Source organism: Lycorma delicatula, chromosome 3 (assembly GCF_047948215.1).
Source record: "Lycorma delicatula isolate Av1 chromosome 3, ASM4794821v1, whole genome shotgun sequence".
Lineage (NCBI taxonomy): Eukaryota > Metazoa > Arthropoda > Insecta > Hemiptera > Fulgoridae > Lycorma > Lycorma delicatula.
Window position 1 is genome coordinate 171,025,812 of NC_134457.1, and position 27,899 is coordinate 171,053,710.

General features: G+C 30.2%; 3 protein-coding genes and 1 long non-coding RNA gene across 9 annotated transcripts in view; 2 read left to right on the forward strand and 2 right to left on the reverse strand.

Moving 5' to 3' along the window:
- The window catches only part of Lsd-1 (lipid storage droplet-1), a 36,972-nt gene extending 21,800 nt beyond the window's left edge, over positions 1 to 15,172 (forward strand). For 3 of the 4 annotated variants that reach the window (XM_075361021.1, XM_075361022.1, XM_075361020.1), the window contains 3 exons: positions 4,017 to 4,274; positions 10,030 to 10,140; positions 13,057 to 15,172. In XM_075361021.1, the coding sequence (XP_075217136.1) occupies positions 4,017 to 4,274; positions 10,030 to 10,140; positions 13,057 to 13,374 (687 nt within the window). In that variant the 3' untranslated portion in view covers positions 13,375 to 15,172. The remainder of the gene's footprint in view (positions 1 to 4,016; positions 4,275 to 10,029; positions 10,141 to 13,056) is intronic. The other variant, XM_075361023.1, reaches the window with a different exon arrangement.
- On the reverse strand, positions 14 to 27,018 carry LOC142322213 (uncharacterized). The gene is made up of 3 exons (XR_012755802.1): positions 26,917 to 27,018; positions 9,680 to 9,835; positions 14 to 1,659 (listed from the first exon to the last, which is right to left on the reverse strand). It is a non-coding gene; the product is annotated as an uncharacterized LOC142322213 (long non-coding RNA).
- LOC142322209 (uncharacterized) lies at positions 23,870 to 26,959 on the reverse strand. Its single transcript, XM_075361016.1, has one exon. The coding sequence runs from the start codon at positions 26,751 to 26,753 to the stop codon at positions 24,180 to 24,182; it is 2,574 nt and encodes an 857-aa protein (XP_075217131.1). The 5' UTR covers positions 26,754 to 26,959; the 3' UTR covers positions 23,870 to 24,179.
- A 1-nt stretch (position 27,019) lies between the features above and the next one.
- Positions 27,020 to 27,899, forward strand: part of LOC142322210 (poly(ADP-ribose) glycohydrolase-like) — a 47,887-nt gene continuing 47,007 nt past the window's right edge. Inside the window, exon 1 of one of the 3 annotated variants that reach the window (XM_075361017.1) lies at positions 27,020 to 27,156. In XM_075361017.1, coding sequence (XP_075217132.1) covers position 27,156 — 1 coding nt within the window. In that variant the 5' untranslated portion in view covers positions 27,020 to 27,155. The other 2 variants (XM_075361019.1, XM_075361018.1) reach the window with 2 other exon arrangements.

Here is a 27,899-nt window from a genome sequence, read left to right on the forward strand (position 1 = left end):
GACAGGCATACAAAGGAGAGTTATATTTACGTATGATTATAATAAATTTTTCATCCCAGTAGAACTAACTGTATGACTGAATCGGTTTTAATAAATTTAGAGTCAAAACGTTTCTTAGAGGTTTTGGACAAGATAAACTAGGCATTTCTCTGAAGCTTATTGAGTCATCAATGTAAAATTTGAATATTAGTGGCTGATTTATTACAGTTTGATAATTCGCTCTTAATTAATGTTATATAAATGTATTGAAATTATTTATTAAAAGTTTAATACAATATGAAGTTTTTTTTATAACTCCAATTGTTACTTTCCCATCTATATAGCACACTATAGCTCTAGAGGAGAAAGTATTGTAATCAATCCGATTTGGGCATATGTGGTTTTCACCAGATCTTGACTTTTGACACCTAAGGAACCCAAAAAATTGAGATGGAAATTTTCTGCACGTTATGTGCGTATGTACGTGTGTTTGATGTTGGCCTCTAAATCACCTTATATCTCCAAAACTGCTGGATTGATTATGGCCAAACTTGGTCACATTATTTCTATATGTGGAAAATTTCAACTTAAAAGATCAAGGGGGTTAGGCTGTAAAGCAAGGTCACCCTCAGTATCTCGAGATTTCGCCTAATTAAGGTCATATTTTTCTTAGGCACATTTGTTAATTTAAAAGAAATAGTAATTGCAAAAAAATTTTTTGAAATCACATCCCCTCCCCAAAAAATGCTGTTGTCATCTGCTGTGTTGTGCTGTCACAGGTGAAAGGTATAATTAAGTAAATGATTATATTTAAAATCTAAAAAATTAACTCAGTCTGGCTAGGTATCAGACTTGATCTCCTTGACACCTGGAGCATTAAACGTCGCCAAGTCTGCTGACCGTACAAGTGAAATTTGTTCTATGTAAGTTGTGAAGTTACATTAATTTAGTTAGTGCCGATCATCGCCACTAGTACTACCACAACTGCATGAATTAAATATGGCATGCGCGCATGTGCTTTAGTTAGAATCATTGAATTAAATGAAAAAATATTATATTTAAATAAAATTATAAATATTTTAAATTAAGTTGTGTGAGTAATTTGTGCATCAGAAACACAGTTATAGAATGCAGAAAGTGGCTTAAGCGTGTGACAGGAAAGTCCTACAACTGTATTGTCAGTTTTTTTTTTTTTTTTTTGTTAATATAAACATAAATGCCATATTTTCATACTTGTGTTTCTTTATTCATATTATAATTTTTATTGTTATTAAAACACATTTTATAAGTACATTAACATTTTTAACAGTATGGATTATTTGGCTATTATAATAATAGTACGGCTGAAATGAAATAAAAAATAATTCATTACGTTATGCTTTATGCGCACAGTATATTGCAATTAATAAATTTTAAAAAGTAATTTTACCTCTTGTTCACCATCATCTGTCATATTACCATTATTATGCATTTATAAGTTTCACTTTATAACTGTGTAGTAGGTATTCCTTTATTATAATAAATTTTAAAATAAATGATCATATATCAAGTTGCATTTTTAAGTAACATTTTGCCAGCAGTTATTTCAGGAATCTTCTACTTCTTTTTAAATGTAGAATCACTTTACAGCATTGGTGTAAACCACTCACGCAGTTCCTCATCCATTAATATGAAATTTTTCTGCAAAAGTTGAAAAAGTAGTTAGGGTGATGATATTCAAAACAGTTAAAGCAGGGTTTCAATATTGAAACATTTGGATTTTGGACTTTTTCTTAACTGCAGTAATAAGCCCTCGTTGAGCTTTTCAATGATATATCATAAGTAGTACTTATTTTCATTGTTTCCAGAGTTATAGCCAAATAAAATTTTAATTAATGAATATCTGCATCTTACAAGGGGAAGGCACTTCGGTTCGAATCCGACTTGTTGTATATATATTTTTTTTAACTTTAAATATTATGATCTATTAATAATTATTAACCTCTGATTGTAAAAAAATTTTTAATATAAATAAATAATAATTCAATAACAATACCAAAAAAAAAAATCAGAAGTTAGTGAAATAAAATTTTATGTTCTTTTCATTTTAATTCAAAGATTTTTGCAATCAGATGTTAATATTAATTAATCAATATATTTAAAGTAAAAAAAAATATATGTATTCGAAGTCGGGTTCGAATCGATGTATGCATGTTTACGGATCCGACACGTTCTCACTTACACCACATCTGCTTGAGCAATGTGAAACAAAATTATTATATAAACTAATATAAAATACTAAGGAAATTTTTAGGGCCATTTTTCTTGAGTATAATGAAATGTTGTGCGTTAGTATTTTGTGATGACTCGTAAACAGTATAATATTTATATACACAATATTGTTCAAATCAGTGCCTCAAAGCCTGTACCTTCCCCTTGATAGCTATAGTAATATGCATCTTAGGTGTCTTATACTGATTTAACTATTTTTTGGAAAAAGGTCTCTGTAGTTATTTTCTTTCAGAATTATAAATAATTTGTTTATGAAAAACAATATTTTTTAAACTAAACATGACCATAGTATATTAGAATAATTTTATTTCCAAAGCTTATCTTGTTTTTTAAACATTAAGCATGAGCTTAGTATATTAGATAGACGTAAGACTTACATTTATTTAAAGAGTAATAAAGTGACTTTTATTCTAGCCTAATATTTCAGGTAAGATTGATTAATTAATAATTGTATAAATATTTGATGTTAATAAAACCTAATATTTTAGTAATTGTATAACTGTCCACTTTATTAAAGAACTGGAAGATTGTATCTCACTTTCAAATGAAATAAGTTTAAATGAAGTGCAGCAAAAAAATATGTATATATAATTTAGTAAGCGTATGAGGAAGTCAAGTAGTGTCCACATAAGAGTTTTGAAAATAAATTTAAAATAAGTTTCACTATTAAAAACGTTTGATTATACAAAAATATTTAAACAGACACAATAAATATATATATACATCAAATTTTTGTAATAAAACATGCAGTATAGAAATTGCTAAACATTAATTAATCATTTATAAAAAAAGTTATTTTTTTCCTTTTTTCTAGCATTTCATTTTTGATATATCATAATATTGTCTTCAAAAATGAAATGGTAAATTTCATGAGTAGATCATTGGCTGAAATTGATGATAAAAAATTGCTAATTTGGTTTTTTACTGAAAAATTATTTCGGAAAGCAGAGTAATTTTTTCTTTCTTTACAATGCGTATTTCATTTTTAGTTGTTCTCTATTTATATTTTAATCAATTGCAAGTTTTTGTCAAGTAGAGTTAATTCATTTACACTTTCATCAACTATGAAACAGTAGAAGTTCTGAAAATGAAATTGGTTGTAACAATTTTTAAAAGCCCTAAGTTCTCTATTTATCTATTAAGTTCAAGTTTTTTTTCATTTAAAATAATGGTGCTCTTTCATTTGTCTGATCATAATCACAGACTTATTTCAAGCCGGGAAGTAACGGTTCTTAAACTCGTAAAACTAATAAATAGTGGCAGTAATAAAAAATTATACTAGTAAATGTGATAGAATAGAACTGAAAGGGAAAAAACACACAAAGCACTAGTTTCAATTAAAATATTTATCACCAGTTTTGATAATATAATTCATGTGATACTCCCATCTTTTGACAAAAGATAATTAATATCCACCATAATTGATGGGTCACCACTTAGTTACATGATGTGCTGACAGTATTTTCTGGAAAGTTGGCATAGAAATCATCTAACACAAACACATACACTCTTCCAAATTGTTTTTAGTGTTTTGAAGGTAAATAAAGAATCTGTTATTCATAGAAGAATCTAAAAAAAAGCACAAAAATTATAAAAACATTTTCTGTTCTTCAATAGTATGTAGAAAATGTATGTATTTGATCTAATAAACTATGAAATTTTTTTTGTACACAGTTCATACAAGCCATCATAATTTTTTCCTTAATTATCTTAATTATATAAATTGGAACTTATTATTTAAAGAATAAAATGTTTGAATATTTTAGCTGGCCAGAGATCCAAAAGCTTTTATGGAAAAGGCACGCAAAATGTGGGAACATTTAAGTGAAGATGAACCAGAAAATCAAGTACCACCAGCAAATCTTGAACAGTTAATAGCTATGCTTACCAGAGAAGTTGCTCGCCGTATTGTACATTTGGTTAATTACACTGGCGCTACTGTTAGTCAGGTGCCTCATCGTGTCGGTCATAATATCCATGTTGCAGCTCATAACATTAACTCTTTGGCAGATTATGTTTTGAAGGTAATACTAGTTTATATTTTATAACATAGAATCTTAACTTATTTATACTTTATTATTAGTTTGAAGATTTGCACTAATTTCAACCACAAACTCTTTAACCTAGACAGCAGTATTGAGAGATCTGAATGGTAAATTGTCAATTCTATTTCATCCTAAGAGCATACACTTTTAACTTATATGATTTTAAATCATTACTGGTGTACAGGTGATGCAAAGTATCTATCACATGATATATAAATCAAATATTTGTCATCCTAACCATTACAATGACAATTTTGTTATAAATATTCAAATATTTTTGTTAATTGTTGGGTAGATTTTTAGATGATTCTTGCAAATTTGAGAAGAATAGATAGATCCTTTTAATAATTTATAAATAGAATTTATTGCCAAAATAATTAAAATTTTCTGTAAGAATATATTCAGAGAGATTTTAAATATGTAAATAACAGATTAAAATAATTAATATGCCTTGTATCACGTAAATTTCTTCTGTTTACAAAACATAATACACAGTTGTGTGAATAAATTTAGTAATTATTAATAAAAATAGCAAATACTATCAATCAAATATTTGCTATTTTATCAATTCATTTACCATTTAAACTTACAACTTATTAATTAAAACATAATTTTATTAATGAATAGATTATATAACCTGCTAGCCAATCAGTGCATTACATTATAATAAAAAACTTCTTTTTTTTTTGTCTTCAATCATTTGACTGGTTTGATGCAGCTCTCCAAGATTCCCTATCTAGTGCTAGTCGTTTCATTTCAGTATACCCTCTACATCCTACATCCCTAACAATTTGTTTTACATATTCCAAACGTGGCCTGCCTACACAATTTTTTCCTTCTACCTGTCCTTCCAATATTAAAGCGACTATTCCAGGATGCCTTAGTATGTGGCCTATAAGTCTATCTCTTCTTTTAACTATATTTTTCCAAATGCTTCTTTCTTCATCTATTTGCCGCCATACCTCTTCATTTGTCACTTTATCCACCCATCTGATTTTTAACATTCTCCTATAGCGCCACATTTCAAAAGCTTCTAATCTTTTCTTCTCAGATACTCCAATTGTCCAAGTTTCACTTCCATATAAAGCGATACTCCAAACATACACTTTCAAAAATCTTTTCCTGACATTTAAATTAATTTTTGATGTAAACAAATTATATTTTTTACTGAAGGCTCGTTTAGCTTGTGCTATTCGGCATTTTATATCGCTCCTGCTTCATCCATCTTTAGTAATTCTACTTCCCAAATAACAAAATTCTTCTACCTCCATAATCTTTTCTCCTCCTATTTTCACATTCAGTGGTCCATCTTTGTTATTTCTACTACATTTCATTACTTTTGTTTTGTTCTTGTTTATTTTCATGCGATAGTTCTTGCGTAGGACTTCATCTATGCCGTTCATTGTTTCTTCTAAATCCTTTTTACTCTCGGCTAGAATTACTATATCATCAGCAAATCGTAGCATCTTTATCTTTTCACCTTGTACTGTTACTCCGAATCTAAATTGTTCTTTAACATCATTAACTGCTAGTTCCATGTAAAGATTATAAGTAACGGAGATAGGGAACATCCGTGTTGGACTCCCTTTCTTATTACGGCTTCTTTCTTATGTTCTTCAATTGTTACTGTTGCTGTTTGGTTCCTGTACATGTTAGCAATTGTTCTTCTATCTCTGTATTTGAACCCTAATTTTTAAAAATGTTGAACATTTTATTCCAGTCTACGTTATCGAATGCCTTTTCTAGGTCTATAAACGCCAAGTATGTTGGTTTGTTTTTCTTTAATCTTCCTTCTACTATTAATCTGAGGCCTAAAATTGCTTCCCTTGTCCCTATACTTTTCCTGAAACCAAATTGGTCTTCTCCTAACACTTCCTCCACTCTCCTCTCAATTCTTCTGTATAGAATTCTAGTTAAGATTTTTGATGCATGACTAGTTAAACTAATTGTTCTGTATTCTTCACATTTATCTGCCCCTGCTTTCTTTGGTATCATGACTATAACACTTTTTTTGAAGTCTGACGGAAATTCCCCTTTTTCATAAATATTACACACCAGTTTGTATAATCTATCAATCGCTTCCTCACCTGCACTGCGCTATTCCGTCTATTCCAGGAGCCTTTCTGCCATTTAAATCTTTTAATGCTCTCTTAAATTCAGATCTCAGTATTGTTTCTCCCATTTCATCCTCTTGAACTTCCTCTTCTTCCTCTATAACACCATTTTCTAATTCATTTCCTCCGTATAACTCTTCAATATATTCCACCCATCTATCGACTTTACCTTTCGTATTATATATTGGTGTACCATCTTTGTTTAACACATTATTAGATTTTAATTTATGTACCCCAAAATTTTCCTTAACTTTCCTGTATGCTCCAGCTGTTTTACCAATGTTCATTTCTCTTTCCACTTCTGAACACTTTTCTTTAATCCACTCTTCTTTCGCCAGTTTGCACTTCCTGTTTATAGCATTTCTTAATTGCCGGTAGTTCCTTTTACTTTCTTCATCACTAGCATTCTTATATTTTCTATGTTCATCCATCAGCTGCAATATATCGTCTGAAACCCAAGGTTTTCTACCAGTTCTCTTTATTCCGCCTAAATTTGCTTCTGCTGATTTAAGAATTTCCTTTTTAACATTCTCCCATTCTTCTTCTACATTTCCTACCTTATCTTTTTTACTCAGACCTCTTGCGATGTCCTCCTCAAAAATCTTCTTTACCTCCTCTTCCTCAAGCTTCTCTAAATTCCACCGATTCATCTGACACCTTTTCTTCAGGTTTTTAAACTCCAATCTACATTTCATTATCACCAAATTATGGTCGCTATCAATGTCTGCTCCAGGGTAAGTTTTGCAGTCAACGAGTTGATTTCTAAATCTTTGCTTAACCATGATATAATCTATCTGATACCTTGCAGTATCGCCTGGCTTTTTCCATGTGTATATTCTTCTATTATGATTTTTAAACTGGTTGTTGGCAATTACTAAATTATACTTCGTGCAAAACTCTCTAAGTCGGTCCCCTCTTTCATTCCTTTTGCCCAGACCGTATTCACCCACTATATTTCCTTCCTTGCCTTTTCCAATGCTTGCATTCCAATCTCCAACTATTATTAAATTTTCATCTCCTTTTACGTGTTTAATTGCTTCATCAATCTCTTCGTATACACATTCTACCTCATCATCATCATGGGCGCTTGTAGGCATATAGACGTTAACAATCGTTGTCGGTTTAGGTTTTGATTTTATCCTTATTACAATAAGGATATTAAAGAATATTAAAGACGCATAGCGATAGAGTCATTGTAATAAAAAACAAACTGTTTTATTAATTCCCAGAACTAGCTCAGTTCATGTTTTTATAACGCGTTTACCTCAATGGACTTGGGTGTACATAAATAGGTACAACAATAGTTGTGGAATTACACAACAAATTTAGTAGAATTTTATCAAACACAGTAACAAATTTCTTCACTGTTCTATTTAATTTTTCTTTCACTTTCATTCCATTCCCTGTAGACACTTATTTGTTTATAATTTCTCTAATCTTTCTTTATATTCAAATATTTTTAGAATAACTACTGTGGTTCACACATTTTTTCATTTATGTTTATGTTTTCTTAACTGCAAAATCATTTCAAAAATTACTTTTAATTATAATTATTTGTTTAGCTAATAAATAATTAGTAATAAGGATTGCTAGGGTTAATATTAAATTCTTTGATTGTGATATAAGAACCCAAGGTCCTACAGATATTTACCACAACCTTATTATGTCAAATACGTATGCTCAGTTGAATTCAGCTGAAAATATTTTCATTATTGAAGTAACCTTTAATAAAAAACTATTTAATTCACTTGCAATCTCATAATGCACATAATGAGAGTATAATTTTATGTTGATAATGGAAATAAATTAGCGAATAGTAAAATTAAAAACATTAAATAATAAAGAGAAAAAAAATGTATTTTTAAAATATAATGTAAATTATTTACTAATTATAGAACTTAGATATTCTTTTAAATTGAAATAGAACATAATAGAATTCAAAAATTTTTTTCCAAAATTCAGTTTTTGAACTCGTTTTAAGGTATAACTGCTTTAAAATGGTCGCACAAGTGTTACGCATGATGAAGGAGCCGGATGACCGTTTACCGCCACAAATGAGAAAAACATTGAGCATGCACATGACATTGTTTTCCTTGACAGACGAGTAAATATCGATGAAGTGGCACATCGTCTGCAAATTAGTAACAGTTCTGCCTATGAAATCATCCACAGCAGACTTGAGTTTCATAAAGTCTGTGCAAGATGGGTCCCAAAACAACTCGCACAGTTGCGTAAACAAACGCGCTTGGACATCTGCCAAAAACATCTGGATCGCTATGGTAACGAACAGGACATCTTCTTAGACAGAATCATCACTGGTGATGAAAAATGGATCCATCATTACGAGTCGGAGAGTAAATAGCAGAGTATGGAATGGAAACATCCAAATTCACCTTGCAAAAAAAAGCTCAAGACTCAACCATCTGCAGGATATCTGATGCTTACGGTTTTTTGGGACTCACAAGGCCCAGTACTGGAACATTATGAGGAAAGGAGCACGACAATAAACAGTGCGCATTACAGTGAGATGCTTACTGCCAAGCTGAAGCCTGCAATTTGAAGCAAACGCCAAGGACTGATGTGTCGAAAGGTATTGTGTTGTTGCACGACAATGCCCATCCAGATACTGCTGCCCACACTGCTGAAACGCTCCAGAAACTGAACTTTGAAGTACCGGCTCATCTTCTGTATAGTCCTGATCTTGCCCCTTCTGACTACCACTTGTTTGGTCCACTCAAAGAGTCAATGTACCTCGAACGAAACAATGAAAGAAGTAGTTTCTGGCTCGCAGCTCAACCGAAAACCTTCTTTTATGAGGGCATCAGGAAGCTTGTGCAACGATGGACCAAGTGCATTGAAATGCAAGGAGACTATGTTGAAAAATGATTAACATGTAAGTTTCCTATTTGTATTGCAATAAAATTTATAACTACATTGCGTATAATAATTGACTTGCCCTCGTATTTTGAACTTTTATTTATTTCTACTTTTATTTTAAAAAACCTCAATCTGTCTTATCACTAAATCAAATTAATTTCTTAAGTTTTGACTACCATATCTTGTATTCTTGACAAAAATATTTTTTCTTGAAAAAAAATTAGGAAAATTTTTTTAATTTCCCTAATTTTTAAAATTTTGTTTAGGGAAAAGGGACAGTATTTAATTTCCCTGATTTTTTTAATTTTTTTAGGGAAAAGGGACAGTAGCTGACAAAACAAGAAAAAAGTTAACTAAAATTTGGTTAAACGGTATAAAGTTTTATGCATTTACTTTACAACATCGTAAGTATATCCTCTAGGTTGCCGGCCTCTGTTGCAAGTGGTAGTGTCTCAGCCTTTCATCCAGAGGTCCCAGGTTCGAATCCGTCTGGCATTGCATTTTCACATACTACAAAATTGCTAATCATCTCATCCTCTGAAGCAGTACCTAACGGTGGTCCCAGAGAAAAAAAAAATTTTATTTATATATATATACACACATACCTACACCTGTTAGGTACAAGTGCTCCAGGTTATCAGAAAGAACATCTAGATACAAAAAATCTTATCAAGCCCAGAAAAACGTACAGAAAAGTCACAAATAAAATTTTTTTATTATAACAGTTTTTTATTCTTTTACAGAAAGTTCACCTCGAGAGCATGAAAGTGGCTGCTGTTGCACAAGCAAAATTACAGTTTGTTAAAGCTCAGCAAGTGGTAAATCAAATTAAAGTTTTGGGAATTAATTTACTTGTGAGTATTTTATAACTATCATTATGTTTTATTTTATAATTCATATAACCCTTTTACAATCCACATTATAAATTTAAAAAAATATGATTTAATTTAAATAAAAATCTTTAAGAATTAAAAAAAATATGTGGTACTTGTAACTGATAATTCATGATTACTGTAAAATTACATATTTAAAAATGGAAGTACAATTCCCAATAAAATTCTACCAAAAATACACCAAGACCTCATTTCTATTTATCGTCTTATCTATGAGTTCAATAAATTCTTTCCTGAAATGTACAATAATAGAACATCCTATTTCAACCTATACCATTCTATATTAGTTACATACTCCAGTCTTTAATAGTAATGTTGATAAATCAATATTTCTATTTTCACTTTTTATCCAAGTAGTATTGGTGAAGTTTATTCTTATGCTTTCAGAGAAAAATGTTATTTTGTCCTCTTGCAAACTGAATGAATATTTAACCGATGCAACTGAGTGCTTCTCAGCTGCTTAAATACTTTATCTATAGATTTCTTTCTATAAGAAAGATTCTGTGCCTGATTTTTAAAATTATAGAGCAATTTTATTTCTATGTTTTCTAAATTATATGAAAAAATATATACAGAGTGGGCAAAAAGTCCCTTTACATATTTATAGCATAGTGCAGATAGACATGTAGATAAACATTGTTATGAATACAAAACAATACAAAAAACAGTATATTTTTTACTATTGTTGAACAGATTGACTTTTTATTATTATTTCTCGTCATAAGCTGAGTCCTGCACGTGTCACTTTGGTTACTGTGGGAAGAAAGTGACAGTCTCGGGTTAAAGCATGGCAGTTACAAGTGCTTTCACTGTTGAAGAGTGTTTTGGTGGCTTCTGTGTGGGTTCATGAACGTCAGAACACAAAGAAGATAATGACAGACATTTTGAGGGACTTCACTGTGCAGTTTGTTCGCATGCTTCCCAAATGTAAATGGTCCAAAAAATGTTATTTTCTTTGACGTGTGTATGATTTAATCGTAGCTCATAAAATTTGGACAAAAGACAATTTGCACTTTTATGAGGAACACAAGTGCAATCTGCTGCATGTTATGATTTGGGCAGGGATAATGGCAGACCATCTGCTTGAACCATATTATTTGATGGTTTAGTGAACCAGCACAGCTAACTTCATATGTTTAACACGTGAACTGTGTTCATGTGTTAAACGTTTCCAAACCAATAAATGAACCTTGAACCTTTGTAACAATGTTATTCACAATAAATATTAATGTTAACAGATATTAATGTTGAAATATACTGTTTTTTGGATTCATAACAATGTTTACATGCTATTAACATGTATAGGGACTTTTCACCCACCTGTATACAAAATAGGCTGTTAAATTTTCCTGAAAACTTAAATGCTAACAAAATTTCAGTATGGTTTGGGAAAATTTGCATTCTGATACAGCAATTCCTCAATTATTTAAAAAAAATTTTAAATAAAAAAACCTCTGATTTTATCAGCTACGGAAAGAATTCAATTTAATTTCAGTATACCTTCTATGAAATATCTTAGCTATTATTATTGCCAGATTGTCATCTGATCTGATGAAATATCTCTGCAACTATGAGTAATTTTGTGATGTATAATTATTTTTTCATTGTAGTGCGAGGTAATATTCTAACAAATTAATAATAGTATATCAGAGTAACTGTTTACAGCTGGTGAAAGTTGTACTTTACTATCTTTAAATGGACAATCTTAAAAAATAGAAATCCTCATTCCAAGTTGTAGAATGTAGAATCCCCAGTGAAGTTTTTTTCAGTTCTTAGCTTTTATTATTATGTATTAATGTTCTCCATCAAAACCTTAGGCCATTCACTATTACTCTCATCCAAAAAAGCATTAGAAATTGTTATTGTTTTAATTGCAAAAACTATGCATTTAGCTATATAGCTTTAAATATTAATTAAACTGTCATGTTCTGGTATCAGATATCACTGAGTTATGGACATACCTTTACAGATACTATTTGTATTTTTCTTAATTACAGTGAGAAAGTTTTAGATGTCTTGTTGGATAAGTGTATGAGGGTGATCAAATAGATTTTTTGTGCAAAAGATATAAACTAAATTGTTTTGTTTGAAGAATCTTAATTAAATGCTAATCTTTTCATTATTACAAATTTATTATGCCTATATATATTTCTGTCTGAAATATTATAATGGGTTCTTTAAAAAAGTAACTATTTTTATACAAAAGTGAGACAGTCAGATCATTTATTGACATCAGTAAATATGAAATTACATACAGCAATCTTCAGTAAATAAAAATGTTTAACATTACCATACATTTATATTTATGAATATACTATCTGCTCAAAAGTAACTCGTAACTCAACTATTATTATAAGTTTCTATGAAACCAAGCAATGTTTATTTTCATGAAACACTGCATAGTTCTTCAGCCGATCAGAAACGGTCTCATAGGCAATTATAATTTATTGTTGTTTTTTATAGCACCTAACCATCCAAAAGATCTCCAACCAATTTTTTTTAATTTAAAGAAAGGTTGAAAATTTGAGTAAAGAATCTTTTTTCCTGAATGAGTTTTTGAATATTAACTTAAATCAATATATTCTACATCCTTACTTAGCTTGTGACTGAAATACTTTTTAATTAACATCTTTAAAATCATTATATTCCACACTTAATGTACCTAATCCTTTCTCTTGTGTATTTATTAATTTTTTATTTTGTGATAACTACTCTGAGGTTTCTCATTTTTTAATCCTTCCTGGTAAATGGAGTAGTTCCTTTCGTTATCTATGGAATAACACACAGTGATTCCAGTCATGAAATATCTTTGTATATATGATTTAATACTGACTTGAGAAAAAGAATGATATCTATCTGTGTTTTTTCATGTTACAGGAAAGAATTTTATCTCAAATAAATTTAGCCACTAACCAACTTCAAGCTAGTTATCCTTTGAAACAAATAACTCCTGCTCCAAAACCTCAAACAAATCAGAGTGCAGGAAATTCATCAACTAATAACTCATCATCATCACCATCGACAGCCACATCACAAACTCAAAATAGTAATAATGATAAAAAACAACCAAAAACCAGTAATCCGCAACAAGGACAAAATCAAAATAACTCAGTGTCTAAGAAGAAAAAAGAAAAAGAACAAGAGAATGTACATCATGCACAAGAAGTGCGTGATGGAAAAGATGTTGTTGAGTAAATTAGTATACTGGAATTACAAGTTTTATAATCTTGTCAAATTCTATTTTATTTTTGTTTTCTATTTGTATAAATTACTTAACCACAATATATATCACATAAGATTTAATTTTTACCAGATAATAATAGACTGATATTTTTTATTATATTATAGAATTTACCATTTTGCATTTTATGTTAACCGTATGTAAATATTAATGAAAATAATGTTAAACTCTTAGCTGCAAACTTTTTATACTTTTTTCTTAGCATATTTCCAAAAACTTGTTACATTTTATTATTTTCACAAAATGTTAGTTTCCACATATTTCATAAAGAAGTGAAATAGATATTTAATCTCTGAAAAGTTCAGGTATTTGTAAACACATTTGAAAATGCATTTTCAATTTAAAATTTTTATTTAAATTTAAATCCAGAATAATGTTTTATTTAAGTCCAGAATTTATAATCCTCAAAATTACAAAGTCTTTACATATAACAGAACTATGTTTAAACTGATATTTTTCTAACTAGAAGATGCAACTAAACTATTAATCTTCAATAAATAAAACTATCCTCATATTTAACATTTATTATCATATCTTTTACTTGCTTGTTAGATAATCTTGGCGTACTGTAATCCTACCATATAAGTTTAGGTTTCAGAATCCAAAGGTATAATTTAAGAGTCTGGAGTTGGCTTATAAGCTATATCTTATATTAAAATGTTAACATTTTTTGTTGATTAAATTATTGAAATATGTATTATTAAGATATCATTTTTGTCTTATTTCTTTTATTTTTAGTTTGCTCATGGTTTATCTCAAACCCATTTTAGAATAGTGTAATAACATATGCAGTAATACTGATGTTCAGTGATTATTCATATACTCATTTTTGTTACATAATTCTCTAATTAGACCAACATGCTATGTCCTGATCACATTGGACAATTTGAAGAAGTTTTTTTAATAATACCTTTAGTTTCCTTAAATCATAGACATGTTTTTCTATGATTTTGAGCTTAGATTCTGCTTTACTATTTTCATTTTTTATTTTGCAAAATTTAAAATAGTCAACTTAAAATAAATTATATTTCATTTGTTTCCAACTACAAATTAAATATTAAAAAAATAATAGACCCAGATGTATAAAATATATATATATATATATATATATATATTAAATGATAACAATTAACATTTAATAATAAAAACAACAATAGGGTTTTGAAACTAGTTGCTAACAACAATTACTGAAAACTGAGAAATGTGTTATGTTTACTTGTACTAGTAGGCTGAACACGAATTAGACTTGTACTTCCTGCTGCTACAATAACCTTAAAATAAGCTACAAGTATGCATAAAGAATAATTACAGTCATTAAACACAAACTGTTAGTTGCATCTCTTTTTTTATCCTCCAAAATTAACTTTAAAGATAAAGTGCAAATTTTATACTGATGCACAGAATCTATATATACATACCCTACAAACATACACTTAAATAATTTATTTAAATGTTATCTTATATATTTGGTCTTAAAATTTATAATTTGACTGTTTTCACTTAAGAAGTAACAAACTTTCTTAATTATAATTTAAAATTTGAGTAGTAAATAACCTTTAGTGTAGAGATTTATAAAATATAATCTGTGTCAATATAAATATTGGCAAACATACATATATATATATATATTTTTATATTAAAATCTTATAACTATTAAATATGAAATGTGATTTAATAGTTAAAAATATTATTTTTATAAGAAATTTAATTTTTACCTAGCCAAATAAAACAAAATAAAACATTTTAAATCTATTTCATTTTGTTTATTTTATTGCAACTGCTAACCTAACTGAAAATATCATCCTTAACCTTGTAGTTATAAAGGTATAAAAAATTACTTCATTAAGTTTTCTATTCCTTTTTGACAATACTGTTCATTAACCTAGGTAGAAAATTTCTCTTCAAAAACTCCGTTTTTTATTGCACCTTCAGCTGCACTTTATATCTAATTACTTATACAAGTTTTTTTAACAGTTAAAAGTATTATCACCATGAAATTGGAATGTAGTTGTTGATAGTTATCAATTATTTTGCTTGTGGAAGAAACTTTTGAAATTTAATGCAGTTTCAAGATTACATGATAAGTTTTATATAATGATAAAATGAATACCAGTTTTACTAATTTTTAAAATATCCAAATCAGTATTCTTATTTTATGTATATTTGTATAAGTATGTATATAATGGTATTATTTTTGCAAGAGGATAGAGGATAGCTATTCAGGAAGTTTAATCATTTATGATTAAAATCTATACAATAAAAATCACAATTCAAATGTTTCACTATTATGTTTCTTACTTCACACCGTATATAATTATAAAAAACATATATATATAGTGTGATGAAATTTTGGCCTAAGCTTCTCTATTGAATATAACATTCACTCCATTGAACTTATACTTTACACAAAGTATTTGTTCAACATATACTTTACACAAAGTATTTGTTCAATGGAACATATACTTTAGATTTATTTGCAGTACTTTCCAGTACTACAAATAAATCTATGCAAAATAAAGACAACACTTCAAGCACATGCATTTGTACCAAGACATAATTATTCAGGAATATTGCATTTTGCTGCAGAAAATTGTTAGATTTAATGAAACTAATGTCTAAAATTAATAAAACTGAAATAAGGTTTATGTTTCTGATTGGTTGTGGGTATTTAACTGGTGTAAAATTAAACAACAGAACTTCATGAAACATGGCCTATTCAAACATGCAAAAAGTTAAATGTTCTGCTTCAACAGTAGCAAGCTTAACATGAAGTTATCCATATAATTTGTCATCCATCAAAAACATCGACTGCTGATATACACCAAGGAAATATAAAAAATAGCCTATATTCAAGCACAGAAAAAGAAGAAACTATGACTCCATGTAGACAAATTTAATTAAGAAATATATTCTTTGGTATTAGTGAGCCAAAAACCACTCATAATGAAACACATAGTAAACTTCTGCATGATTTATGTTGCCCATGATTTTCTTCAATGCTATGCAACAAACAAACAAAAGTTTACCTGATGATAGTCATAAATTTAAAAACCTTTTAACATTATGTTAAGTTGACACAGATTCTGTTTTGTTGCTCAGTCTGTACTGTTTGTGCTGTTTGAAAGACTGGTTTCACTAATTGTAAAGTTGATAGTAATCAATAATAAGGATGATACACAATTATTCAGAGAATAGCCATTATGGTATTAGTCATTTTTGTGATTTATTAGTTATTTTTGTGGTTTGCAGTTTCAGTGAAAAATCACAAAATTTAAATAAATAAATAAAAGGAATCAATCAATTGTAATTTTGTTTACTTTAGATTTTCTGTTTGGATTATTACAGAATTTTTTTTTTTCGAATGTACATTTATAATTAATATCTAAAGTTACTTTAGTCTTGTCTTTATTTTTTTTTTTATATCTGGCTACTGAATCATCTGACACTACATGTTTCCAAAGTGAAGAATTGACAGAAAAATGGTTTAGATTTAGTTAAGATAAACACACTTTAATATAGTAAAAATTGTGCTCACAAATTATGCCCAGACTATATGATTAAAAGGATGATAATGGGGATGAATCATGGGTACATCACTTCTAACCTAAATCAATGTAATGGAAAATTGTTCATCTTTTTGCTAGAGAATCAAAATTGTATATCCCATCTGGTAAGAATTACCACTGATATTTAATGATTCCTCTCATAATATGCCTGTTATTTTACATAAAATAATAACAGTAAAACTTCTTTTTTTTTGAGCAGTTCCTTAAAAGTAATAGCTTATTGTTTTAAAGTATAAAAAATATTTATTAACAAAGTAAGCTTTAAGTATCATTTAATAAATAAATAAAAAAAACAAAAATAATAAATATTACAGTGTTGAACTTGAAAAAAAGCTCATCACTCAGTAGTTGATACAAAATGCACATACTGGTGTGAGATGGGTAAAATAATGTGGAAGATGTTAGTACGACTGGAGCTGGAGTGGGCATAACTATATTGCCTGCAAGTTTGAGTATTCCCAGTTTGTATCAAGCATTGGGTTTTGAACAAGATTCCGTACTCATCTGTCGTTTTTTAAAAGGCAATTAACTGTAGAAGAATATTTATTTGTGATGGAAACTTATTTAGAGACAAATATATAAAATTTGTGTTGGCAAAAGTTCAGGAAGAAATCTGAAAAGGAAGCACCAGTGAAAAGTGTTATTCAGAAGTTAGTTAAAAATTACCTTTAAATAGGTTTGGTGGTGTTAGACCAGAAATGTGCTGTACACAGGTAAGTTTTAATGATGCAGGTTGTACAGAACATTGAAGTGGCAGTTACAAGATCTCATAAATTTTTGTGGAAACTAAGCCAGGAAAAGAACATTTCACTAAGCTCAGCCCACATTACAATGAGGAGAATGCTGAAAAGTTATCTTCATCAAATGCAGTTTTTCCATGAGCTAACTAGTACTGATTATGCTAAAAGGAACCACTACTGTCAATGGTTCAGGAACTTCATTAGAAGCAACATTGGCATTTTATGTCAAATGTTTTTCACAGATGAAGTTTGGTTTCGTCTTGGTGGGTATATTAACAGTCAGAACTACCAAACCTGGGGTACTGAAAACCAACACATCTTGTTTGAATTTCCTTTACATTCACAAAAAATAGGCTTATGGTGTGCAGTTTCAAAGCGATGAATAATTTTATTTTTTTTTAAAATCTGGATGCTGCCATCTTCCAAGAAAATATCTCTCTTTTCCTGTTTAGCCTCCGGTAACTACCGTTAAGATAATTCTTCAGAGGATGATATGTAATGAGTGTAAATGAAGTGTAGTCTTGTACATGCTCAGTTCGACCATTCCTGAGATGTGTGGTTAATTGAAACCCAACCACCAAAGAACACTGGTATCCACGATCTAGTATTCAAATCCGTGTAAAAATATCTGGCTTTACTAGAACTCGAACGCTGGAACTCTCGACTTCCAAATCAGCTGATTTGGGAAGACGCGTTCACCACTAGACCAACCCGGTGGGTTACCAAGAAAATATCTAACAGTTCATAGCCTTACTGCAAGAGGATAAGATGACTGCCGATTGCAACAGGACAGCAGCACTTCCCATACAGCTTACTCTACTACAGAGCTGCTACAGGATTTTTTCAGAAAAAGAATCATTTCTCAATGATTGTGGTCACCGAGATACCTTGATCTAAATCATTGATTCCCAAAGTGGTCCAGGTGGACCCCCAGGGGTCCACGGGAGACTCGACGGGGGTCTACGTTGCCGTGACAAAAAAATGGGGGTCCACGAAAATTCATCTGGTTTCGATAGTGAAGATCTAAAATGCTGGCTTGACTTTGCGTATCAATCTAGGCAGATAATGTTTTGAGAAGCTCAGCGACTGTTACTTGTAAAAACTTGCATATTCCATATTCAGTACAACGAACGTGTCGAGACTTGCAAAACGCCGCCGCCGCCGTCCGCGACGCTTGTTCAGACGTGCAAAGGGACGAAATACGACTTGTGGTGTGTGTGCTAGCAATCTTGCATGAACTTGTTTGATTCTTCACTAATATAAATACGATTGCCAAGGATAAACGTTACTCATTTGTTTGCGGAACTTCGAAAAGAAAAGTAAAGTGAATAGATGTTAGCGTTTGCCATTGTCGGAAAAAGTAGTAAGTACCTGCTTTTTTATTATACTTACTTTTATTTTATTTATTGTTTATTTATTTATTTATTTGACAATTTATTGTACACAAATTACATAAAATACGTAGGTAGAAAAGGCGAGGCTTATTCCTAAAAGAAATCTCTTCCAACCCAGCTGCGATAAAGATATATTTATGTTGTAATAAGTATATTTGTAATGTTTGCGTGTAGTAGGTACGTATTAGAAATTAAATACTGATCCACCGGGTTGGTCTAGTGGTGTACGCGTCTTCCCAGATCAGCTGATTTGGAAGTCGAGAGTTCCAGCGTTCAAGTCCTAGTAAAGCCAGCTATTTTTACACGGACTTGAATACTAGATCGTGGATACCGGTGTTCTTTGTTGGTGGTTGGGTTTCAATTAACCACACATCTCAGGTATGGTCGAACTGAGAATGTACAAGACTACACTTCATTCACACTCATATACATATCATCCTCATTCATCTTCTGAAGTATTATCTAAACGGTAGTTACCGGAGGCTAAACAGGAAAAAGAAATTAAATACTGAACAGGGCCATTATTAGAGACTTCCTAAAAGAACAGAAGGCCGAGAAATGTTGAACTTTTTGTCCCTACTTTATTAGTAATATTTTTTTGACCCGACTGTGTGGTGGTTCACTAATAATTATATACATTTATACAACATGTTACAGAATAAGGATTACAACCGGGAAATGTTATGTTCAGGATCAGTTTTTAAGTCGATTCTAATAGTTTGTTTTTATATATCTGAAAAAAATTTTAGACCAAAAATTAATAAAAAATCAGTAAAAAGTGGACAAATCACAATATTGAAACGTCGCGCGCGGCGGGGTCAAAGTTGCGGGTGCTACGCTACTTACGCGACATCACAATATTGTAATGTGACCACCTTTTACTGTCTTCGTTTAAGGATTTATTAATTTTTTTTCGGATATATAAAAAACTATTGGAATCGACTTAAAAACTTATCCTGAACATACCATTTCCCGGTTGTAACACGTTGTATAGTTTCATAAATTGTACCTGTCTTTACATACTCGTAACGTGCATCAAAGTAATAAATAAATGATTAAAATCGCAGAGTTGTGATATCAAAATATTGGTTATTTAAAAGTATTTTCTATAGAATTTACAGAAATATATCAAAATATAATTAATGAAAAAATGTTTTACATCACATTAAAATCGGTTCAGCCATTTTCATAAAACTTTATTATGGATCTTACCGATTTATTGCTTTTAATAATTAGAATCAGTTTGCCGCTGGTACTTTATTTCATTGCAATAATTAATTAAAACTATTCTGTTAAAATAGTCATATGTTGTTAAGTAAGACCGCCTTGAGATTACTAAAACAAAGTTTTTTTTTTTATTTACCGGTAGGTAACTGATAAGAAACATGGCTGAATCTAAGAAGAAATGTCGACTGTACAGTGTTGATTATTTAAAATTTGGATTTCTTCCATCAATATGCCTTTTGTGCAGCAAAATTTTGAGCAATGACTCTATGAAACCATCGAAGCTCGAAGATCATCTAAGAAGGTGTCATCCTGATAAAATAGGTAAAGATTTGAAATATTTTCAAACATTGAAGGAAAAATATAAAAAGAGACCTACCGTGCACAGTATGTTCGCTTCAACGTCTGAAAGTAACGATGATGGCTTGCGGGCATTGTACAATATTTCATTACTTATAGCGAAATCTGGAAAACCGCACACCATTGGAGAACAGTTAATTTTACTCGCTGTTGAAGAGGTTTTAAAAACTGTTCTGCACAAATCTCCATTTGACATACTCAAAAGAATTCCTTTGAGTAACAACACTGTACAAAGACGTATTGATGAAATGAGCTCTGATCTTGTGTAATTATATGCAAACAACTCATTTTTCTATTCAACCGGACGAGTCAACTTTACCTGGTAATGAAGCATTATTATTGGCATATGTTCGATTTGTTATGGACGAAGAAATTCATGAAGAGCTACTATTCGCGAAAACTTTGGAGACGGACACTAAAGGTGAATCAATATTTAATGTCCTGAGTGATATTTTTAACGAAAAATCAATTCCATTCACAAACGTCATTTCGGTGGCAACAGATGGAGCTCGTGCCATGGTCGGGCGATATCGTGGGTTTATAAGCCATCTTAAAAGAATTATACCAGAGGTAACTGCAATTCACTGTGTCATCCACCGACAACATCTAGTAGCGAAAAATCTGAGTGATAGATTGCACCAATCGCTTCAACTTGTAATTAATGCTGTTAACAAGATAAGAAGCAATGCATTGAATAAACGTTTATTTGCCCAATTGTGCGATGAAAATGATGAAGACTTCCAACGATTGTTCTTACATACTGAAGTACGCTGGTTGTCGAAAGGTGCATGTTTAACAAGATTTTACTCACTTTTTGAATCTTTTTTAGAGTTTCTGGAAGGTAAAGATTCAGATTTAAAAGAAAACCTGATCACTTTGAAAGTTGACATCGCGTATTTGACAGATTTGTTCAAAAAATTTAATGACATTAACTTAAATTACAAGGGGACAGTATCAATTTAATAAAAACAAAGGGTGTAATTTCAGCTTTTCTTGGAAAATTGAAATTTATGAAGTAAAATATTATTAGTCGGCGCGTATTTTCCCAGTTTTCAAACTCGTCACAGGTAGAATATCTTGATGAGGATATTCAGACATATGTTCAACATTTAATTGCCCTGCATGATGACTTCAAAATCAGATTTGAAGATATTCTGACAATGGAAATACCACCATGGATCATAAATCCATTTGATGAAATTGAAGTGGAGAATGTGATATTACAAGAGGAGCTACTCGAGCTTAGCACTATTGAGGAGCTGAAGGTGAAATTTAAAAGTGGGTATCAAACATTTTGGCTGCAGGCTGAAATACCAGAAAAATATCCTGGACTGTGGGGAATTGCGAGAAAGCTTTTGATAGCGTTTCCCTCGTCATATCTTGTCAAAAAAAATTTTAGTGTCGTTACAAACCTTTTATCAAAAAAAAGGAGCAGATTCAATATCACAGAACGGGGAGATTTGCGCTTATTCCTAACAAAACTGAAGCCAAATATTGATAATTTGCTGTCAATCCATCAAGTACATCCCTCCCATTAAAATTGTAAATATTTTGTGATTGTCATTGTAGAAGTTACATTACGTTATTAATGCTTAATTTTAATTATATTACAACAATTTTATTATATTACATTGCAATATGATAACAATAATAATTAATGGTGTAATGATTACACATTTGAATAAATGTAACACAAAAAAATATACTATTTTTCTTTTGCTTTTTACCACTCTGAATGGGAAGTTTTCTAAATAAAATAAGTGAGAATTGATTGCTTTCTTGTGCTGTGAATAGATGTCAAAAATGTAAAGTTGAATGGAAGCATTTTTTTTGATTGGCCAACTTTACTTTTTTGACATCCACTCACAGCACAGTCGATCAAAAATTAACCAATCAATTCTCACTTTTTTTTTGGAAGCTGTTAGTTCGTGGAACTCAGCCGTAACGCAAATTTTCATAGTTAGATCTAATCTTCACATTTTCCGTCGACTGGAAATATGGTAGAAATGTAGCTGCAGGGGGTCCACCGGAACCAGCAAAATTTTGAAAGTGGTCTATGTGAAAAATAAGTTTGGGAACCTCTGATCTAAATAGTCCAGATTTTTTTCTGTGGTTTACAGATTGTTTATAGGAGCAATGCACACTTCCTGCAGTAATTGAAGAAAAACATTACCATTGCCATCCAGGATACAGCTGACAAGAGTAGCCAGGAACATGGTCAAAAATGTTGACAAGTACATAGAAGTGGATGGATATTGTTTTCAATCCCTGTAAATTATTATGCAAGTGTTTCTCAATAAACTACTATTTGTAGACTAAATGATGGGGCCTCTTTTAAGTAATATAAAATTATTTATTTTAGCAATGACTAAACTACCCAATTACAGATACACATGATAAATGAATTTTGTAATGTATGAAAAGTTTTCCCAAGATTGACCGAAATTAGAATCCAGAACTTTCTGGATGAAAAGCAGATACTACCACTCTGCCGTTGAGGTCAGAAAATAAAGAATAAGATATAATAAAACATTAATAATTTACAACAAACATAGGTGAACTGCAAAAGACCTCAAATACAGAAAATATTTGTGATTATAAATTGTTCCTCTGGTTAAACTTAAATCTAGATCCCTGAGCTTATAAAGCTACTGCAAAATAGTTCTAAAGATTTTTTTTACGCAAAAAGTGTATGTTAAATTAAACTAATCCAGATAATCTAGAAAAGAACAAATACATTCAATAATTTTTATAATAATAAAAAAACTGCTTCTGCATTTATAAATAAGTTTTAACAATTCAAATTGGAACTAGATTTTTGGCACAAAATGATTTGATTGTGATAAATAAACCATAATATAGCTAGGTATATCACATCATATTCATTAATAATAGTAGGTTAACTATTTTTAAACAATGTATTACTTTTTAACACCAACTAATTACACCAATCATATATTTCAACTAATTATCGAATTTAATGACAATTTTGGTTAATTTAATATGCTACTGATGTAAAACTAGCAATTTTTTTAATTAATGAAAACAACAGACCTATATTTACATTTTTTATTTGTTTGTTTCAAATAAAACTGTTAACCTTAAAACAAAACTTCAATTAATTGTGGTACATCTGTTTTACTAATTAATTAAATTTTCAACAAGTACAATTGAGATAATGTTTTTAATTTACATTATATTTTTAACATTTCATTACAAGAAATTGGAAAATAAAATAACTAAATAATACAAACGAAGAAATATATTATATTATTATAATTCCACACATTCAAATACAGCATAGCAATAAGAAACAAACATCATTACTAAACAAATAATGGCAACAATAACTTTTTTTGTTTTATTTATTTTTTATTATAAATGAATAATTTTTAACAATAAAAAAATTTCAACTATAACAGAAAAGTCAAAAAGTATCTATTTGTATACAATAATTATAATGAAAAGTTCAAAATTATGCTATAAAATAAGCAGATGGCTCAGTTTCCTCTTTATTTGTCACATCATTTTGTTCTAAAGTTCTTGAAGATGATGTATTAGATGTAACATGAAGCTCATCTGTAATATATGAAACTTCTGGAATTAAACCTTTTGGTTTCCATGGTGGTCCAGTGGTATACGAGCTACCAGATAAAGTAATAATTCCAGAATTATCTGATGAAACTCCATTAAATTTTTTTGTATCCTGTAGATTTTGAGGCTGACGTCGCGATGCTTTTAACACTAAATCAATATTTTCTCTTTGTTCAGGTGTCAGAGGGGGAGCAGCAATAGCAGGAGTTTTCCTGACTTTTGTTATTTTTGACACAGTTTCATTGTTTTTGAATTTCAGTTTCGCTATTTTATTACTATTAGAAGCAGAATTGTTAGATTTCAATATAGGTCTTAATCTGAATCCTCCAACATGTGTGTAACGTGGTTTGTGCTCTCCTAAACCAAAATTTATACTTTTAGCATCGGATTCATTGGTTTCACATTTTGCATCCTCCTCCTGTTGGTTCAAATGCACTTCTTCAAAATTGTTAATAGAAGATTCAGATGCTACTTTTGTTGGAAACCCTTTGTTTGGCTGATAATATTCTGTATATTCGGCGGGGAAATTAATGTTTTCGTGAGAATGTATGGAAGCCGGAACACGATAAGATTTAAGCAGCGGAATATTATAAACTGGCTGAGAGATTTCCAAACCATATGGTGATTTTAAAGCAAATCTATAATTGTCTGATGATTTTTTAAATAATACTGGAACTGACTGAAATTCATCAGAGATGCGTAAAATGTATGGTTGAGTAACGTTTGAAGTTCCAACTGTCTTAATAAAATCACCAGTATCATGTCTTATATTACAGTCTACTTTATTATTTCTATCTGTCAGTAAAGGATTCCACAATTCATTTAAACGACGACAGTAATCAGAGGGGAGAAGAGATGGCATACTGAGGAAAGTTCGATGAAACAGCAGTGGTTGTTGTATCAAATTGGATTTAAACTCAGAATTATGATCTTTAATATTTTCTCTAATCATATTTATGATTTCTTCAGAGGTTTTGATTTTTTTATCTTTTTCTTTCAATTCATTTTCCATACCATTAAGTTTATCATTAAGAGAAAGTAATTCCTTGCTAACTTTGTTCAATTCATCTTGCAGCTTATTCATGATGCCTGTTTTCTTAAGTAAGTCTGCTTCTTTTTCTTCAATTACTTTTTCTTTCTTTAGAATTGTTTGTTCACTGTCTTTCAGCTTCATTGAAAAAATACCAAGTTTAGACTGTTGTTTTGATATAATTTCATTAGCCTTTAGAAGTTCTTCTGATAAATTCAAAACAGTTGATTCTTTTTTTTCAAGTTTCTTCTGAATAAAATCAAGGCGCTCTTGCCAATTACTTTTTTCTTTGCTACTTTCAGCTAATTGTTCTTTGTGATTCAGAAGCACAGTATTATTATCTTTAAGCTCTTGCTCTGCAACGGCCAGTCTAGTTCGCAATATATTAACTGTTTTTTCTTTATCATGGTAGTCTGAATCCAGTTTAGCATTTTGAGATCTTAACTGGCTAATTTCTAATTTTGCTGTAATTAATTCTGCTTCCATCACTTCACAATCTTTTTCCTTTTCATAAATAAGGGACTGTAGTTCATGCTGATGTTCATTACAGTTTTTAAGCTCTTCTTCAAGTTTTCCAGTTTTCAGCTGCATTTTTTCATACTGATTCTGATGTATTTGTTGTGCTTGCCTAATTTTTTCTTCATATTTATCACAAAGCTCTTTTTCTCTGCATTCAGCCTGCTTCTGCTCCTTCTTCCATTCCTCTTCCTTCTGATATTTCATGTCACTTACAAGATCATTTAGATTTTCTATATTTTTGTTTTTTAGATTTATTTCATCTTCAAGTAGTGATATATTTTTCAATGCTTCTTCATACAATTTGGATGTTTGTAACAACTGCTGTTTCATTTTAAAAACCTCAGTTTCCAATTTTTGTCGTACCTGTGCTTCCGTTGCCCGCATAAATTCAAGTGTAAGGTGACATATATTTTTAAAGGAACATTCTTCTATAATTCTCATTTTAATTTTTTTCATATCCATTAAACTTCCACCAATGACCGTCCCACAATACCCTTCCAGCATAGGTTTAAAGGTGCCTCCTCTATCTGTTGAATCCGTTGGGTTACGCGTACATTTATCTAACAGGTTAATCAACGCTCTAGGGAAATCATTAAAAGCAATATTTATATTTTGATCATTCCTCAAAATTTCGAAATCAGGTTTAGTGATGGAAAGTATAAACAGAAATATAGGGCTGTTATCGTTTGTTAATTCTATAAGGATTATCTGTTCGTTACTTTCGTCATCAGTAACTACAGCAATTGATACTCTCAGATCACGTTCAACCTCTCTGTCATGTAAATAAAAAAAGAATTTACGAACTTCAGAGTTTAATACATCTCTTTTTGACACACACTTTAATCGATTTTCTACAATTTCATACATACTGTTTACACCATTCCCGCAATTTGTATAATCTGTCATTCCGTTATTGCACACATAAATTTTCGCTATTAAAATAGTAAGCCTTGCCGTATGTACATTTAAATTTAATAGAATAATAAAAAATGATGTAAAACTAACTAGGCCATAACAATATTATTATTTTACTACTAAATTAGGTTATAATTACATATATACTACATACATTTTGATGAAAAAGTCTACGTTCCACCAGCAACATATCCCAAACAGAGCAACAGTTGTTACGTGTGTGTAGTCAGCTTTTAGCAGTTGGAGTCGTTAATAGAAGCAGTTATTAGACTTGCTTGTTCAACGAGGAAACCGCTTGTAAATAATGAATGATATATAAGTTAATTATATGATTATGAATATCTTAATGCTCAATTTCAGGCAACTGGTCACGCTGTAATTCTCAATTCTAAAAGTATGTTTCTTACTGTATATATATATATATATTTTTTTTTTTGTAAAAAATTGGTGATTGATTATGTATACTGCTGTGCTGTTGTCATTCCAACCAATTTGGTTATGTTAGTTTAATTCACCTTGTAATTCTTCGACTGCTGAAAAAGGTACCAATATGAATACAATTTGTTAATACGTACATATAATAATAAACTGTCAGGCACTTCACCTTATACCTACTATTTTTTATAAAATCTTGGGTTATTACTTAAAATGGTGTAACACAACAGTAGCTTGAGGTTAGTCTATAGTTAGAAATAATGAAATATATTACTTACTTACTATATTCCTTACTTCTAGATTGCTAACGTTACAAATCATTAGATGAAAAAATAAATTTCGCGTACAGTCTTTTCATAAGTTTAATGTTGCAGTGTTGGAAATGTAATAATGCACTGGTAATACACAGATTTCATTGAGGAAAACGCATGTTAAAATGTTTCAGTCTTTAGTGCTATGGCTTATTTCCCAGCATATATTCACAAAATTTATGCCTGACATAACATACCACTATAAGACTTTTCATTTATGACAACACACTTTTTCCTTGTTCATGCCTGATATAATAAACTGACAGACTTCACTTCACCTTATACCTACTGAATTAGGAAAATGTACTTAATTTATCAGACTTTTTATTAAACATTGCGATTTTCTCATGGCATTTTACAGCAGTCTAGCTGAATTTATTCTCTTTTAACT

Excerpts from the sequence above, each read along its gene's own strand:
- LOC142322209 (XM_075361016.1), bottom strand. The coding sequence starts at position 26,753 with ATGACAGATTATACAAATTGCGGGAATGGTGTAAACAGTATGTATGAA.